The sequence below is a fragment of the Dioscorea cayenensis genome, chromosome 11, assembly GCF_009730915.1.
Source record: "Dioscorea cayenensis subsp. rotundata cultivar TDr96_F1 chromosome 11, TDr96_F1_v2_PseudoChromosome.rev07_lg8_w22 25.fasta, whole genome shotgun sequence".
NCBI classification, from domain to species: domain Eukaryota; kingdom Viridiplantae; phylum Streptophyta; class Magnoliopsida; order Dioscoreales; family Dioscoreaceae; genus Dioscorea; species Dioscorea cayenensis.
Window position 1 is genome coordinate 16,998,659 of NC_052481.1, and position 17,442 is coordinate 17,016,100.

Below are 17,442 nucleotides of genomic sequence, written 5' to 3' on the forward strand. Positions count from 1 at the left end.
CCATCGACATCTAAATTAAGATCCTCTGCCATAGATAACAGCTCCAATTTTGAAATCTGGTCTGCACAACAAAAATCAATGTAACCTGCAAATTTTTGCACCATCGCAACACTGTAGTGCATCTTAATAGTAAACAATTCTGCATCTGGCACTAACATGAAAATAAAATTAAACTCTATCAATTAAAAAACTCTATAAATTATGTTTTCTAATATCATAAACATGGATCAGAAATATCAAAGAAAAAGAACATAAATCATAAAGAACATATAGCTAATGTCATTCAGCTATCAATTTTGCATCCTAAAAAAAACATATAGCTGAATAACTCTATGATAAAAATCAATTCAAATATCAATTATGAATCTTAAAAGAGCATATAAATGGATCATAAACATGGATCAGAAAAACTCTATCAATTATGCATCTTAAAATAACATATAACATGGATCATAAACATGGATAACAAATACTCTACCTTTTCTGCATATTAAAAGAGCATATAGCTGATACAATTCAAATATCATAAACATGGATCAGAGATATCAAAGAAAAAAAAAACACATACAAAAGCAGTTCAGTTACATTCATAACAATCAAACATATATATAAAATTATAACTATGCTATATAACAACAAGTTATCCCAAGTAAATTACTTTGAGCCACAGGACAGGGTAGCAAATTTTACTCAAGTAGATCAACCAACCATACAGACCTATTACTAGGACTAAACATTAGGCAAACAAACCTATCCATAAAAAACAAAAAATTAAGAGGATGAGAATGAAATGATGCCATTCAGTTCTAACAAATTGGGATGAGAAAACTAAGTCATTGAACTTTGTCTAATTCTCATTTTTGTCATCATACCTCAATTTAAATAACTACTTTGGGTTTTTTTACAGAAAAAAACCCAAACATCATTGTGGAGACCCCATATGGACCACTATAATTAACATCATATCTGGGAACAACATATGGACCACATGTACCATAAAAAATCTAAAACAACCAATACTTTGCTATTCCATAACTTGGAAGCATAAAACAAAGTGTTAAACCAATCATATCAAAGGTTTAACTGTGTTCACAGGTATATATATATATGAGTCTATATATATATATATATATATATATGTATATATATGTCATTACAAAGACTTAACAAAGATGTAATTGTACTGCTCATCACTTATATATATATATATATATATATATGATCCATATTTATATATATTGTTAACAATCATATATAAGTTGTGGTCATACCAAAGATATGATTTTAAAACACAATCATACAAAACTCATGGTTGTTCACAAATGTCAGCTAGACCCAGCCACCTACAACCAACAAATATATATATGTCTAATATGTCCAGTGATTGTTTTATTGATCACACCTAACCAAAGCAATCAATTAACATGTAGAGAGCTTCATTAAAGCTTATAGTGGGGTCTAAAAAGACAAAGAACTAGATTCTGACAGACTTCTCAAATATGGGTCATGCTGATCAAAGGTTATAGTGGGGTACAAACAAAAGTTTAAATTTAGCAAACCTGACCAAAAGAAAGGCTGCCATTACATGTTGTAATCTATAGATAGAAGCTTTAAACACAAAAAAAAATAGACAATTGCTTAAATTAACTTGCAAAACTTCATTGCATCAAATATAATTTGCATTCCACATACTTGCAATGGGACCACAAGGAGGAGGACAACTTCTTTAACTATTGTACAAAACAAAGCATTACTTTCAGGAAACAAAAACAGAACAACAAGGTACAATGCTTTTGGTGAAAAACCCCTCGAAAAAGTCTGAACCCTAATTAGAGATGCAAACCCTAACTTTAACTAACCCCACATTTGCAATGTATAGCTCACAAACAATGCAAGAAGCTAAGTACATGGCTAGGGTTTTCAAGCATGTACTTACAGTACTCTGGTGCCTCTTCCCTATCCTGCCGTATCTCCCAATTCATGGACATCTCAACGCTCCAAATATGGGTTGCTTGCCCCATCCCTCGCCGATGATTGAATTGGGTCGTCCGATGGAAACGAAGAAGAAGAAGAAGAAGAAGAAGAATATCTCTAGAGGGTTCTTTGCCTCTCCACTGAACCAGAACTAAGACTAAAGAAGAAGATGCCAATGTGGCATCTTCTTGCTGATTGGGTTTAGTTAGTTGAGTCAGCTTGCCACTTGAGACATATAACGTGGCCCGGTGAGGATGACTAGGATGCTCCGGTGGCCACATCAGCAATTGGGGATCGGAATTCTTTGGGTGACCGGCCGGTGAAATGAAATTAAAGTTGGATGATTGATTTGGAACAAAGTAAAGTACGATGACCAAATATAAAAACGAGAAAAGTTCAGCGACCAATACAAAAATTAACCCAAGGAAGCAATGAAAAATAAAAAGCAATAAACATTCAGATTTTTACAAGATTCAGATACTTTTCTCCCAGGTTGTTAAACCCGGACCGGCCCGGCCGGTTCAACCGGAAAAACCGGGAACCGGCCATGAGGCCGGTCCGGTCATACCCATTAACTCGCTTGTGAAGAAAACCGGCCAAAAGGAGGGTGATCCGGCCGGTTGACCCGGAAACCGGTGGACCCAGCCGGTTAACGGGCTAGAAAAAAAAATTTCAGGAAGAAAAAAACACAAAAGAGAGGCAATGAGAAGACAAGAGAGACTCAGAGGGCGGTTGTGTGAGAGAGAGAAAGAGGAAGCTAGGGAGAAGAGAGGGAGAGAGGGGTTGAGAGAGAGAGAGGAAGTGGAGAAGACCAGAGAGAGGGGCGGCTGAGAGAAAGAAACAAGGGAAAGAGGGCGGCTATTATTATGTTTTCTTTTCTGTGAGTTTCAATGTAACCCTAAGGAGATATACATATATATTTAATGTTTTATATTTTTTAAAAGCCAATGATAAATGATAATATATAATAAAACTAAAATTTTAAATATTAAAATTATCTTTTAGATATTTTTAAAATAATATATTTATAATTTAAATTTTAAATCTCATATTAAATTAATTGTGTTTTTTAATTATTAAAATATAAGTTATATTATTTTTTATCATTATTTATTATTATTGTAATTTTTTAATATTTTATTATTGACCCCGGTTTAACCACAGTTCGACCCGGTTGAACCCATCGACCCCTGACCCCTGGACTTGGCCGGGTCAATACCCGGGCCGGGTCTGACAACCTCTCATAATAGTCCTCTTTCCTGATCACCACAATCAGCTTATATATATATATATAAAGAATGCAAGATTAAAACTTTTCTTTAGTGATCTAGATTTGCTATTATATATATTATTATCATTATTATTATTATTATTAGGGAAATTTACTGTTTACCCCTCATGAATTTTAAATATTTCTTAACAACCCCTCCAACTTTTGCACACCCCGGACAACCCTTATGTTACTGTTTAAGTTCCCTTTTACCCACTATCGTTCACTTCAAATCGGTCCATGTTATGAAATTTTATTTTTGTCATTCAAAATGGTGGAAAAAAAAACCGCCCAATCACATCATGTCTGACTTTTATGCATACAATTTTGTATTTTTTTTTTTTTGCCATCATGCTTGTTTTTTGTCAAGCAAAGTTTAGAAGGCTCATCACATTTTCTTCTTCTTCTTCTCCTCATTTGGTTTGTTCGATTTGAGTTCTACTGGTTTCCTGATAAGGTGATAATTTCTTCGTTGCTCTCACTTTGATCATTCTGCTGGAGAGAGTAACAATATATAAAACTGCAGGTTTATTATGGAGAGTTTTTGTGCTATTGCGAGATACAACGGGGAGGGACGAGTGCTAATATTCACGGCGCTGACTTCTTGGGAATCAGTGCTAGCTGAGATATGTGAGCGATGGGGTCTCGTTGTTTCTCGTGTCAAGGTGAAGTTTATCACACCCGATGGACATAAAATGGTTTGTCCAATAGAAAACGAGATTGACTTCCAGCACATGTGTCACATGGACTCTATCTTCAAATACAGTGTAGTAGATGTTGTTGTTGAGACAGAAGATGTGCCATTGTCATATCCTACTGAAAATGAGTTCTTCTCGTTGTAAAGTTCTTCTCTCTTATGTTTATCTAGTTGTAGAAGTTAATTATTGTTTAATTATCCAAGTTTCTATTTAAACATATCAAGTTTCCATTAAAAAATTGGCTTCTCCGCTTAAATTATTCTGTTTCTGTTTAAATATTTGTTTTAACGTTTAAATTTTCTAGTTATCGTTTAAAAATCTTATATTTCTTCTTAAAATATTGATCATTTTCGTTTAAACCAAAGTGTTGGCAGGAATTTGGATATTACGAGCACTTCTGTTCCACCTCATGGTGACCCTTATAGTGTGGAACGCCTTCCTTCCTTGTCAGATCAATCTGAAGTGTTGTCATTGGATATCGGACAACGTTTTCAAGGTATTGAACATTTTCAGAGGCGCACTTTGAAATTTTGCAATCAAACGGAATTTTGACTTCAAATTTCTAAAGAACGAAAAACACAGGGTGATTGTGGAATGCGCTGCCGATGGTTGTCAATGGCGCCTTCATGCATTAAAAGAATATAATAAAAATACTTTTAAAATCAAGATAATGTACCCGTCACACACTTGCAGTGGTTTAATTGGATTGCTGTCACATCTAAAAGCGTACAAGAAATGGGTAAGCGCACGAGTGATTCAGAAACTCAAGGACCGGCCCTTGTACAAGGCCATCAACATTCAGAAGGACATATTGCGGGAACATGGTGTCCACATTCCATACAAGCAGGCTTGGTTGGGAAAAGAGGATGCCTGGGTAATCCTCGAAGGCAGCAACATCTCCAGGTATGATTTGTTGCTTTGGAACATGGATAAGGTGGTTGAGACAAACCCCGGCAGCATTGCAATTGTGGAAAGACACGGTGAGCGTTCTAAATGTGCATTCTTTTCTTTCAGTGCGTGTATCGTGGGATTCAAGAGAGCTTGCAGGCTGCTGCTGTTTCTCGATGGTACCCACCTCCTTGGTAAGTATCGGGGTACTCTATTGGGTGCCACAGGTAAAGATGGAAACAATGGTTTTTTCCACGTCGCCTTCGGTATTGTCGACAACGAGACCGATGCCAATTGGACATAGTTCATTTCCAAGTTAGGTGATGTTTTATACGATAAAGGAGATTATCAAGAGATAATTACATTCATATCAGATAGGTCTAAGAGCCTTGTGAACGTCAGTGCGAGAGTCTTCCCTTCTTCCCCACATGCATACTGCCTTTGATACTTGGAGGCCAATTTTATGAAAGCCAATGTCAGACTTGGGAAGGCATTGAGGAAGGAGTGCTGGTCCATATACTTTCGTATTGCGTGGGCATCAATGGTTAAAGAATTCAATGATACCGTGAATGAACTGCAGGCCACATCACCAGAAGTCTATCAAGGGTTGATTCATATATCGGATATGTCACATTGGTCGAATTATCTGTTCAGAGGTAAACGCTGGAGCGAGATGTATTCAAATGTCGTAGAGTCATTCAATGTGTGGATCAAAGAAGCTCGGCATTTACCGGTGATGAAAATGGTCGACTCCATAAGGTATTCAAATGTTGATTTTATTTAACGCTTAAGAATTGTTCTTATCCTTTAAAAAGTTTTCCTTACTGTGAAAAAATCTTTGTCTGTGTTTAACCATCTGGCTCTTCGTTTAATTTCTTATCCTACCGTTTAAAAATATTTGTTTCTATTTAAACATCAATATTTTGCTTAACCTTGTTTAAATGTTCGTGTTCTATGTTATACAGGTTCAAGTTGATGAGCATGTTATGTAACCGCCATGCCCGGACATATATTAGAAGTTAGAGATACTTGTTGAGGAAAGCCGAAATCTTGATGTTGATCGTTGTGTCGATGATCGTTATGAAGTGATTGACCAGTGCAGCAACTCTGTTGATCTTGCCAATAGAACTTGCTCATGTCTCATATGGCAAGTTTATGGTATCCCGTGCAAACATGCTTGCGCTGCAATAATGCAGACAGACACTAACATTCATTGATTTGTTAGCGGCTACTTCACCGTTGACAATTACAAACTAGCGTATAAGGAAGCTATATTCCTCATACTCGACAATGAGAAGCCTACGGACGAAAATCGCGAATTGCATTTGTGACCGCCTATGACGAGAAGGCAACCTTGGCGTCCTAAATGAAAGAGGATCTATTCGCAAGTATCCGAGGTCCGCGAGTTACATTGTAGCCGCTGCCACACGTCCAGTCACAATCGTAGATCTTGCAATGAAATTGTCGCCGACTAAGCATTGTAAATGAAAAAATATTTAAAAAGAAACAAACTTATTTGAGTGTCAACTTTTGATATTTAAACAGAGACATTGTCTCTTAAATGTTTTACTTAAACATTTTGAGAAACAAAAACGGCATTGTAAATAAACAAAAAGTTAAACAGAAACTCTTAGTATTTAAATAGAGACAACGATATTTAAACAAAACCAATGATATTGAAAGAGGAAGACAATGTTATTTAAACAGTAACTCTGAAAGATAAACAGAAAATTAAGAATTTAAACAGAGAAACATAGAAATTAAACAGTGACAATGATATTTAAACAAAAGCAATGATATTTAAACGAGAGACAATGTTATTTACACGGTAACTCTGTTTTACATAATTACATATTAATATTTTTTTACCCCGATCAACGAATCCCCTTTCTTAGTGATGCCGGTTGCGCTATCTTCCTTAAATATGCGGATAACATATTTAAGCGATAGTAAGGGGCGTCCGCTTGTTGTAGCTGTAGCTTTTACCGTTGATTAGTTGTTCAATAAACTGCATGACATAGACGGCGCAGTTGACATTTCCTCATTTCTGTCTTGCGGTGTCAGTGTCGTGAACAATGGGGTAAGTTATAGTCACCGACTCGCCGAGGTCCATATCAACATAATAGTTGAATAGTCTCCGTTGTCGAGATTTAAAATTTGATGTTAGAATCCCAACTAAGAGAGCACTATTTATAAAACTTTAGTTATCAAAGCACTTACCATCTCTCCGGCGTCTCTGTCATACTCCTCACTTTCGGCAAAAGTATAGTGCCTGTATTCTTGCTTGTCGTTATCAAGAACGACCAAATGGAAGTGGCCATTCATGATGATTAGTAGAATGACTATGCCAACATCATGCAAGTTACGCACAGCATCTCCCATCATAGTGAGAGCCATTTCATTCGCGCCTTCCTGCTTGGACATGAATAGTGCCAGCGGTCAAGTGATGGAGGCGCGCTTCATATATGGATATGGTACTCTCGTCAGAGATTTCTGGATTATGCAAATGAACGCGTCCATCACATCGTCTGTCACTATTTCTTTCCTATCTAGCATCGTGTAAAAGCTGGCTCGTGTGGTGGCGAGATATTAATTCTTTCATACGACAGTTCTGTGGTTAAACGGTAAAAGATAAAGTTAAACGGAGACAAAATAATTTAAGTGGTAACTCATAAATTAAAACGGTAATGTAAATATTTAAATGTAAACTAACATATTTAAATGGTAACTCATAATGTTAAATGATATCACATATATTTAAACACATTATACTTGAAACTTGATACTTACGAATCCATCATGCAATTCAGGTAGATCTTTAATAACTCCTGCTCGAACACGTCGAGGCGCCCCTGTTCATGGTATCTTTTCTTCTTCGGTCGAAAGTCTGTTTGCAGTTCCTTTTATTGTTGGTTGGTGAGGACCATACTGTCAACCGCAACACAGGTCATCGTTGTTTTTTTGCTGACGTTTCTTTGCCCTTGTCAGCAGAATCTTTCAGTTCATCGCCAGGTGCTGTTGTTGATGGTTGTGGGAGAGTTTCTCCCTTCGATGTGGCGGTGTCATCCGCCGGTTAAACCGAGACAGGGATTTCGTTGATAATGTTGTTAACGATCTTGTCAATCACGGGCATAACGACAGCATCAACCGGAGACACAATCTTTGCTGGTTCTTATTGTTGAGAGATTGTGTCTACCTTTGACGCAGGACTGTAGCCCGCTGGTTCCATCGAGATGAGGGTCTCTTTGGCCATCGTATCGACTACAGCTGCAACTTCTTTTAGAGAAATCTCCTCAGACGCTGTCGTTGTAGCCGGCCGATCAACCGCAGGCAATACTGCTATTGTTTCATCATCGACAGGTGGAGGAAGAGACATTATTGTTTTTTCTTCTTTTGGCGATTCTCTTCAAACTTGGCCGTCTTCGAACGGGCTTCCAAATGACGTCATCGTTATCAGAATCCAACGTCATTACACTCATGTCCTCTACAATCGCCGGGGTTACCTTGGTTACATTCAGGCTTTTTTGGGTCGCGTCTGTGCCGGGTGCTTCATTCTTTTGTAGGGACGGCACATTCAATTGTGTACGTTCTTCCAATGTCTCCACCGGAGCAACAAGCCGTGAAAACTCGGTCATCAGTACGTAGCACGCCTACAGCAGACGTTCGGTGACATTGTTGCAAATGGGTCGTAGCTGTTGGGGGCTCTTGTGATCGGGAGTTGTTCCGGTAGGGGGGATGCTGCCGTTGGGAGAGGGGGTGTTTTAGCCGGGCGGGGCTCCTCTGGCACAGAGGAATTAGTGCGCGGGTTGGGATGTCATTAGGTAAACGGCGTCGAGGGCGCCTTGAAAAGGATGGCCTCTCATCCTGCCTTCGCGCTAGTGGTTCGAGAGCAATGGCATCCCCTCTGTGGATTGCGCAAATGAAAATTTCTTCATCCGCATTCGCCGCGACCAGCTCAGGAAACTAACATAGTTAAACAACACAATGTCAATGAAAGTATTCAATTTAAACAATAAGAAATGGTTTTAAATAGTTAACTCAATTATTTAAACAGTTTACATAGGCTTTTAAACGATATCCCAAATAGTTAAACATAAAACCGATATTTTAAACACTAACTCATATTTTTAAACATAAACGTTTGATATTTAAATAGAGACTCATGATTTATTACTTCCTTTGCTTCGAGCGCTGACAATATAGCTTCTATCGACGCTTTCTTCCGGTAACTACTTTTATCGTAGCACAACATCCTCGGGGTTTTGCCAAATCGCATCTTCTTTCCGGTACTGGTTAGCTTGTAAAACCAGGTGTTCAGTGCGACCGAGCAACCTTTGACGTACCCCGTGTTCGTTTTCTTCCAGGCACATCTTGCTTGCACTCGAGCGGCCGCTTGTAGGACGTCCTCCATCAACCACTTGTGCGTCACTTGTGCCCATGCATATCGTCCCATGCCAGGTAGGTCATCTACATAGTCAACGAACCAGTTTAGAATCGAGCAATATGTGTTTAGGAAAAGGATTGTACCCATGAGGTACACCATCAGTAGTTTGACAATATTTCTTCTTCTCCTCTTTGTTGAACAAGCTGCTCAAGTGTTCTCTTGATAGAGTCTCTGTGTCTCTCGTAGGTTCTGGAAAAACATCTATTTTCAAAAGCGGAGCATGCTTTCTTCTTCTTCTGAAATACGACTGCGTCTCCATCGCAACGTAGTCCAAGAACGAGCCACATCTTCGGCCTGAAACTTACCAAGCTTCCCCCGATCTTGAATTTGTTTGTGCGGCCATCATATCTCTGTAGCAAAAAATCAAGGGGAGCATTCTCTTGGAATACAGCTTCAATCTCGGTGAATGTTGCAAACGGTGTCCTCCGGAATATCTCCCAGTGTCATCCACTCATGTGAACTTTCAACTCAGCCATAGTCTCCACTACCGATGTCAAATAGCATCTCCCATTAACTAGGTTAACCGCCATAATCACAAGTCTGTGATAATAACCATACATTAAACAATATTCAAATAAATTTAAGCGGAAAGTAAAGTTTTTTAAACAATAACCTAAATATTATTAAACGGAAACATAAATATTTAAACAGAAACCTCACATTTTAAACAAAAACAACTCTTAAACAGAAACATCAAATGTTTAAATAAAATCCCATTACTTAAACGAAAACCTCATTTTTATAACTACAACCATATCAACGTAAAAGGTAAACCTACATTGTAAACGTTACATAGCATAACAATTGAAAAATCCTTTTGAATCTGTACACAGACGAAAACGAAAACCAAAACAAAACCCTGACCGATAAATCTCGCTGCAGACTTCAATATCATCCAATAAAAACAGAACCACAAAATAAAACTGAAAAATCTCTTTTTCTAATAGAATCATTTATAAAAAAAACCATAAATACAACTTCTTCAACGGCATCCACCTCGGCTCAATACCTTACATTGCAAACTGATGAAATGCCGAAGTTCTTCGAGACAACGGTGGAAAGTGAAGTTCTTCTTCGAGACAAGGATGCCCAGACAGAGACAACTTTCGAAATGGAAAAGCTGAAGAGGCAAAGAGATAAAAAAAGTATAACATGCGCCAGTAATGGTTGTCTCTAGGGATTACCCAAAAAAATTCCCGACTTCCTCTCAAACCAAAAACATGATTGCACTGCCACAACTTCCCATGTAAGGGGCAATTTCAACCATAAAATTTAAAAGTAACTCTGTTAACTCGGGTTACAACCTTTGGGGGTTTGAAAATCATTGAGTTTAAAAGGAAGGTGTTTTTAAGGATACATAAAGTTAGGGGTTGTTTTTGTGCATATTGCAAAGTTAGGGATTTTTTTTTGGCAATTTCTATTATTTGACTAATATGTGACAAATAACCCCATTTAAGGCGTTGTCAAAGAGATAGACATGTATGAAAATGCACTAGATTCTATGCCTTATTAAGCTCTTAGGAAAATTGCCCTATCCTATAAGCTGAAATTTCTATTTTATCTACACAGCGGACCTACTCCCACACATGCAAATAGTATTAATAAACAGTATTATATCTAGATATACATTATATGAACAGTACTATCGGGAGAAAAATTCAAACTATTACTCTTTTTCTTAATATTTTGTACTAAACGATTGGATTCTCTGTGGTCAACAGATTTGCTATTATCAAACACTTGGGATTTTATATATAAACTAATCATAAATTTAAGTATACTATCCAAATCTGCTTCGCAAACGTCAAACCTTGTTAAAACCACCACGCGAGGGTGTGATATTTGTCTCATGCGAATCGATTCATTCTTGTCGTCTATATGACTTTTTTATTTTTTATCATAACAAAATTAATTTTAGAAAAATATTTTATTTATTTGGATGCATTAGTGTACTGTGTATATAAAGAAAAGTTGAAAGCACATTTTTTCTCCATGTAAAAAATGTCAGTCGAAGTATAGTGAATAAAGTTTTTTTTTATGCATGGTGGACACATAATGGATCCACTGTGCATAAGTGAAGATGTGTGGTGCTTATACATGCACGCACTCTGGGTCATTGTTATTTATCTACTTAGTAAAAAAATAATTAAAAATAAAATAAAAATAAAGAGAAGTTTGATGGTCTATTTTACCAATGAAAAGATAGTGTCTTTTTCCGACAACCAACTTGTTAGCTTCCTCAAACTCAATCATTCTGCATAAAAAGTGAAATATGACCAATAAATCACTTTTTTTCTATTTTTATTGTTATATATTTATAATATTATGAGACTTTCTTTCAAGTGGATGACCAACAAGTTGAAGACAATGATAAACTAGAAAACATGGGGAAAAAAATAATAAAAGAAAGAGTTAACATAACCATCAGAAATGGTGGTAACATTTTTTTTATTTAATTTAATATTTTTGGCTATTGGAATGACTTAATTCAAAAGATAATTTATTATAGTATTCAAACTAAGAACAAAGAAAAAAATAATAATAATAATAATAATAATAATAATAATAATAAAGCTGATAATATCCTTTGGGTTTTATTTAAAGTTAATTATTTTGAAGTTTATAAATAAAAAAAAATCATGTTTCATGGGTGAGTAGACTAATAGGTGGATGGAAAGAGGAAAAATATGAAAAATTATCAAACCAAATCTTACATATTTTACAATATATTAGAAATCATAAAATTCTTTTTAGTTAATAAAAACATCAAATGTAAGTTCTCTTGATATGGTAAAACCAATCATTTTTTGATACTATTATAGATCTTATTAATACATTAACTATCAAACTTATTGCAATAAGAACTAATTATTTTTTTCTCAAAAATTTAATTGAAGACTTGAATCTGACATAATGGTTTATTTATGTTTTTCAAAATACCAAATTTGAGATTAAATTGAAAAAAAAGGCAAAAAAAAAAATCTTAAAGTAATTTTTTTTAATAAAAATTTAAGATTTATTGGAAATGAGAGCAATGGATGGAGAGAAAATAAAAAAGCCAAAATCATTTGTCAAGTTAAATATTATACTAAGCCTCCACCATCAATAAAATAATTTACTCATGACCATTAAAAATAAAAATCTTTTCCTAATAAAAATATGGAAATATATAGAGATTTTCTTTAATTGATAATAATAATATCAAATATAAATGTATTAAAATACAAATTGTATGTATTTGAATACTAACAGTACATTTCATTCAAATATATTAAATATCAAATTATTTTTACAAAAATTTAATTTCTTGTCTAAAAATAATATCAAATTGTTAGAGCCAAGCAACGTCCAAGCCTTATCCATAATATTCAATTTTTTTTTAAAATTCAAATCACATCAAATTAATAGACCTCCTTAAGTTTTCTTGAAATTTTGATTTGATTTATTTGAACAAAATAATGTGATGTAATAGAGAGAAAACTTATGTCACAATTATATGTACCTACTCCTATAAAAAAAAATAGTATTTTATTTCACTTCTCAATTAAAAGTGAAGACATTAATTTTTAAAAAGAAAAATTAATGTGGTCCCATATAATAAAAATGAAAATACAACTCATCCATATTGATTTTGATGTATTTTGGATTTTTCTTAATTTTTGTCAAAATTTTCAAAAGATAGATAGTATTAAATTTTCTTTCATTTTATATAGATTTTATTTTAATATAAAAATTTTAATATAGATGGGACAATTATAAAATTCTCTTTAATCACACTTTTTAAAATAGATATTTAGAGATACAAAATAACAATAATATATATTAACAGTCTAAAAAAATCACTTAAAAGCAGAACCATTTAAATGCACTTGTAGTTTATTACATCCATACAATACAACACAAAGGATTTAATCGCATATACTACACTCATGGACCCAAAAAAGAATCCATACACTATCCCACACACTTAATACAATAGAGGTCATAGAATAGGCATGCAATGGACCAAAATCATTGAAACAAATAGAACACGTACAGCACTTGATTGGCTACGGCAAACTCCTCTTCAACTTGTTGTTTGAGTGAATATTAAGATATAGCTTCCTGGTCCGGAGTGCAAGTATGGCATCAAGAGTGAACCCAATTGCACATGCAATGGCCATGATCACGAACACGAGTCCATAGCAATGCGGACCGATGCAAGTGGTTGCCCCGGTCTCACTCTTGGTTGCTTGAGCATCATATAAGTACCCGGCCAAGAGGCCGGAAAAGAGAAAGGAGCCAAGAGGGAGATTGAGGATGATGATGTTGTAGATTAGACCGTAGTATTTGAGACCAAATAGTTCAGAGGCCATTGGAACAGTGATGGATAGGCGAACACCGTAGCATATGCCGACGACAATTGAGCCGATGTAGAGTGATCCAGGTAGGGCTACAGCCATTATTATGTATCCTACTGCCATCAAGATTTGTGAGGCTGCATTCCATAATGCTCTCGGTGTTGCACTCTTCCTGCCAATAGATCATACATATTTAGGCTAATGTGAGAAGAATATACAAATAATATATATTTATTTACTTTTTATCATAATAATCAAACACTACTAGCAATATAAACGATAAGTATAATTAATGATCAGTACTTATGTCAATGTTTCAGTAGTTTCCAAGTGACATGACAATGTCTTCATAAATATTTGTCTAAGTGTATAATTAAGTAAAAAATTTAGTTCAGATAAAATAAAAATAATAGTATTGGTTAAAAATTTATGAGAAAGTTAAACTGGCTTTTCAAACAGATAGCAGCCGTTGTCTACTTGTCTTGTTCTGAATAGGCATTGAATTAATTTGATACGATATGATATGATATAGGCAAGCGTCCTTTTGACTAAAGCAACCTCGTCCAAAAAGTTTAGACTAAAATCTTTTCTCCAGAAAACATAACTTTCGGTACCCATACTAAGAACTCTATTTTGAATTTAAAAAATAGAAATAACAATTGAGGCTATTAATTATTTAAAGTAAAGTATAATGATTCCAATATATATCTTACAATAAAATATTTACAAGCGCATGCAGAAACTTCCCTATCCGGCAAGTGAAGCCCTATCCAGTATTGGTTGTGAGCAAACTGAACCGGCTCACACAATCACACTTTTGTATTATTTTTTTAAATATATTTTTTAAAAAATTAAAAATATATAAAATCAAATAAAAAATTTACCTAAATCTAATCTTAGTATATTTTGTTTTAACACATCGGTCTCTAGGTACTACTTTCTATAGTATTTTTTATTTATTTATTTTAACAAATTCATGTAAATTAAAAAAAAAGTCAATTTAAGTTAGTTATTAATTTAAAAAATATAAAAAAAATTATATAATTTCTTAAAATTACTTTTATTTAAAATATCATTTAATAAAATATATAGTTAAATATAATTTATTGAAAATTTTATAAATACATTAAATGAAAAAAGTAAATTTAGAATATAATATTTAATATTTAATAAATTTTTTAATAAACAATAAAAAAAAATAAAAGAATACCTCAAGTAAAAAAAGACCAAAAATATAAATATTCACATTCAAAACTATTTTCTTAAACCACCTAAATCAACAATTGATTTCCTAATCAAATATGTTTTAACTGTTTAAGTTTTTGAATGATTAATTAAAATTCAATCCTAAGTACTCGTGTTCTACGTATCCAAATTCTCAATAGAAAAAAAAAAAAATTTTAATCAAGCTACCCCACTAAACAGCCCTTATCATAAGGGCTTTTAAAACAGAAGAGTTTCTTAGAAGAGACGAAGAGTGGAGTAAGCCTAAGCAAAAGCAACTAAGCAACATCTGTCGCTTCTGCAACTTGGGACCGAGTTATACGCTAGAATTCACTGACTCGTTCAATTATCCGCCGCAAACGAACAAGTCCAGATCCACCAGAGAATTCCCTTTGAGATCCGCCAGCCAAAATTAATCGATATATTAATTAATTGACGAGAAAACGATGTAATCGTACAGGGAAAAAAAAAAGTACAAAAAGCCCAAAAAATCAGCCCTACAAATATCTGCTTGTTGTCATTCATCTAATAAAATTAAATCGCCCACTGACATTGACAGTTATCTTTCATGTTTAAATTAAATATATTTTTAAACTCATTATTAAATTAAAAATAATTAAATTTTAGAAGAAAAAAAATTCAGGTAAACGAAGTAGTAAACAAAGAAAAAGAGAGGGAGATTTCATTTCAATAAATTAATGGTTTATTTAATTTATTATAAAAAAAAACAATGAGTGAGAGGGAGAGAGAACGCACTTGATAAAGTATTCGGAGATGGAACCGGAGGCTATGCGGCCGAAGAAGCCCCAGATGGAAATAAGAGAGATGAAGATGGACACGTCAGCGTAGCCCATTGCAAGGCCCATCTGGGCCATGTTGTTCATCACTGCCAAACCAGTCCCCACTCCACACAAGAACGACAAGAACAGGATCCAGAAATCCACGGTTATCATCGCTTCGTAAATCGTGTGCTCCTCCCCGATGGACGGTCGTCGTTTCTCCTCACTTTCCAATATGGTCACCTCCTTCTCCTTCTCCCTCTCCTCCTCCGCGATCAGCAATGGCTCCTCGATTGGAACCTCGAGATCAAGCTCCGGCGCGCGGTTTGCTTTGGATCTTGACTCCTTGAACCAGATATGGATCGGGATCACCACGGGAAGCGCGAGAAGGATGATCAGCACGATGGAGAAGGCCCTGGAAAGGACCAGCCCGTGCTCGCCAGTCATGTCGAAGGAGAGGAGGTAGACGGCGACCACCACCGCCAAAGCGTTGATGATGTTGAAGTACTTCGTCTCGGTCTCATCGTCCTCTTTCGCAGCCGGCGAGACAGAAGGTGGGGTCTCACGGAGGAAGAGCATGGCAGTGCAGCAGACGGCGAAGGGGATGATGGCCAGCATGAGAAGAAACTTAGCCGGATCGTCGGCGAAGAGTGCGGAACAGAGATCGGTGAAGATGGCGGTGCTGAGACCGACGAAACCCTTGAGAAGGCCTGACACCGGGCCTCGATTTCGCCGGAAGTTACGTATGCACGTCACCAGCACCGCCGTGTTCATCCACGTCGAGCTATTCCCACCCAAACACAGGTACACACACATCTGCACACCATTCTCACATGAATCAACAACTCATTCGATGAAATGCGTCAAAGAGGAGAGATCACAGAGTCACAACAGATTACCTGCCAGTATGGCGGAGGGGCAATGGTCTCACGGACGACGAGCCATTGCGCGCCATAGCCGATGATGCCCATGACGGAGCCAATCAAGAGGAGGATCGAGGGAGGGACGCGGTCGGAGGCAAAGCCGGCGAGAAGGCCGAAGGCCTTGCCGACGTCCTTAGCGACGGAGAGGTTGTTGAGCTGGAGCTGGGAAAGACCCATGAGGTTCTTGATGGCGTCGGAGTAGTTGGAGAAGGTGTAGTTGTTGCCAGAGATACACTGCACCCACACCGCCGTGACCAACCCCAGCCACCTCCCCGCCGTCGTTCCCGGCCCTAGAGAACCTCCCATCTCTCTTCTCTAGGGTTTCAAAAATTTTTTGAAAATGGATTGCTTAGAAGAAAACAGTAGCAGTGGAAGTAGGAGTAGTAGCGTGAATTGGTGTTTTTTTGAAGGGGGAATGAGAGGTTTTTTTTTTATAGCGAAGAAGAGATATTAATTTCATGGAATATTCTTTAATAAATGCTACTAAATACAATCCTTGTATGAAAATAATAAAGAAAAGTTTATTGTCTTACTTTATTGAGGACTATTTCAGAATTTGGCAATTTTGTCGAGAAGTTCGTCTATCTTGTTGGGGGGACCACTACCTACGATTTCTAATTTTATTTATTCTATAAAAATTTTAAAAAATAAGTAAAAAAAAATGTATTTTCCCTCTTCTCTTGAATATTTAATTCAATCAAAATCACCTTATTTGTGTGATTAATAGTATTAACCTAGGTTCTATATTCTTTGGAAAAGGAAAAAAACCGCATGAATTTAAAACAAGTGTAGAAAATTTCTGTGGGAATTTGAACTCTTTTTCAAGTAATTTAAGATGAAGATGAGTAAAATATTAACTCAAAATACATTCTTTCACTAATTAGAAATTTACCTCTTTTATA

The 17,442-nt window shown here is 35.7% G+C and overlaps 1 protein-coding gene across 1 annotated transcript; it reads right to left on the minus strand.

Moving 5' to 3' along the window:
- Nucleotides 1-13,112: 13,112 nt before the first annotated feature.
- On the minus strand, nt 13,113-16,964 carry LOC120272630 (protein NUCLEAR FUSION DEFECTIVE 4-like). Its single transcript, XM_039279500.1, has 3 exons — nt 16,517-16,964; nt 15,595-16,433; nt 13,113-13,786 (listed from the first exon to the last, which is right to left on the minus strand). Exons 1-3 carry the CDS (start codon nt 16,844-16,846, stop codon nt 13,324-13,326), a joined length of 1,632 nt encoding a protein of 543 aa, XP_039135434.1. The 5' UTR covers nt 16,847-16,964; the 3' UTR covers nt 13,113-13,323.
- Nucleotides 16,965-17,442: the final 478 nt, after the last annotated feature.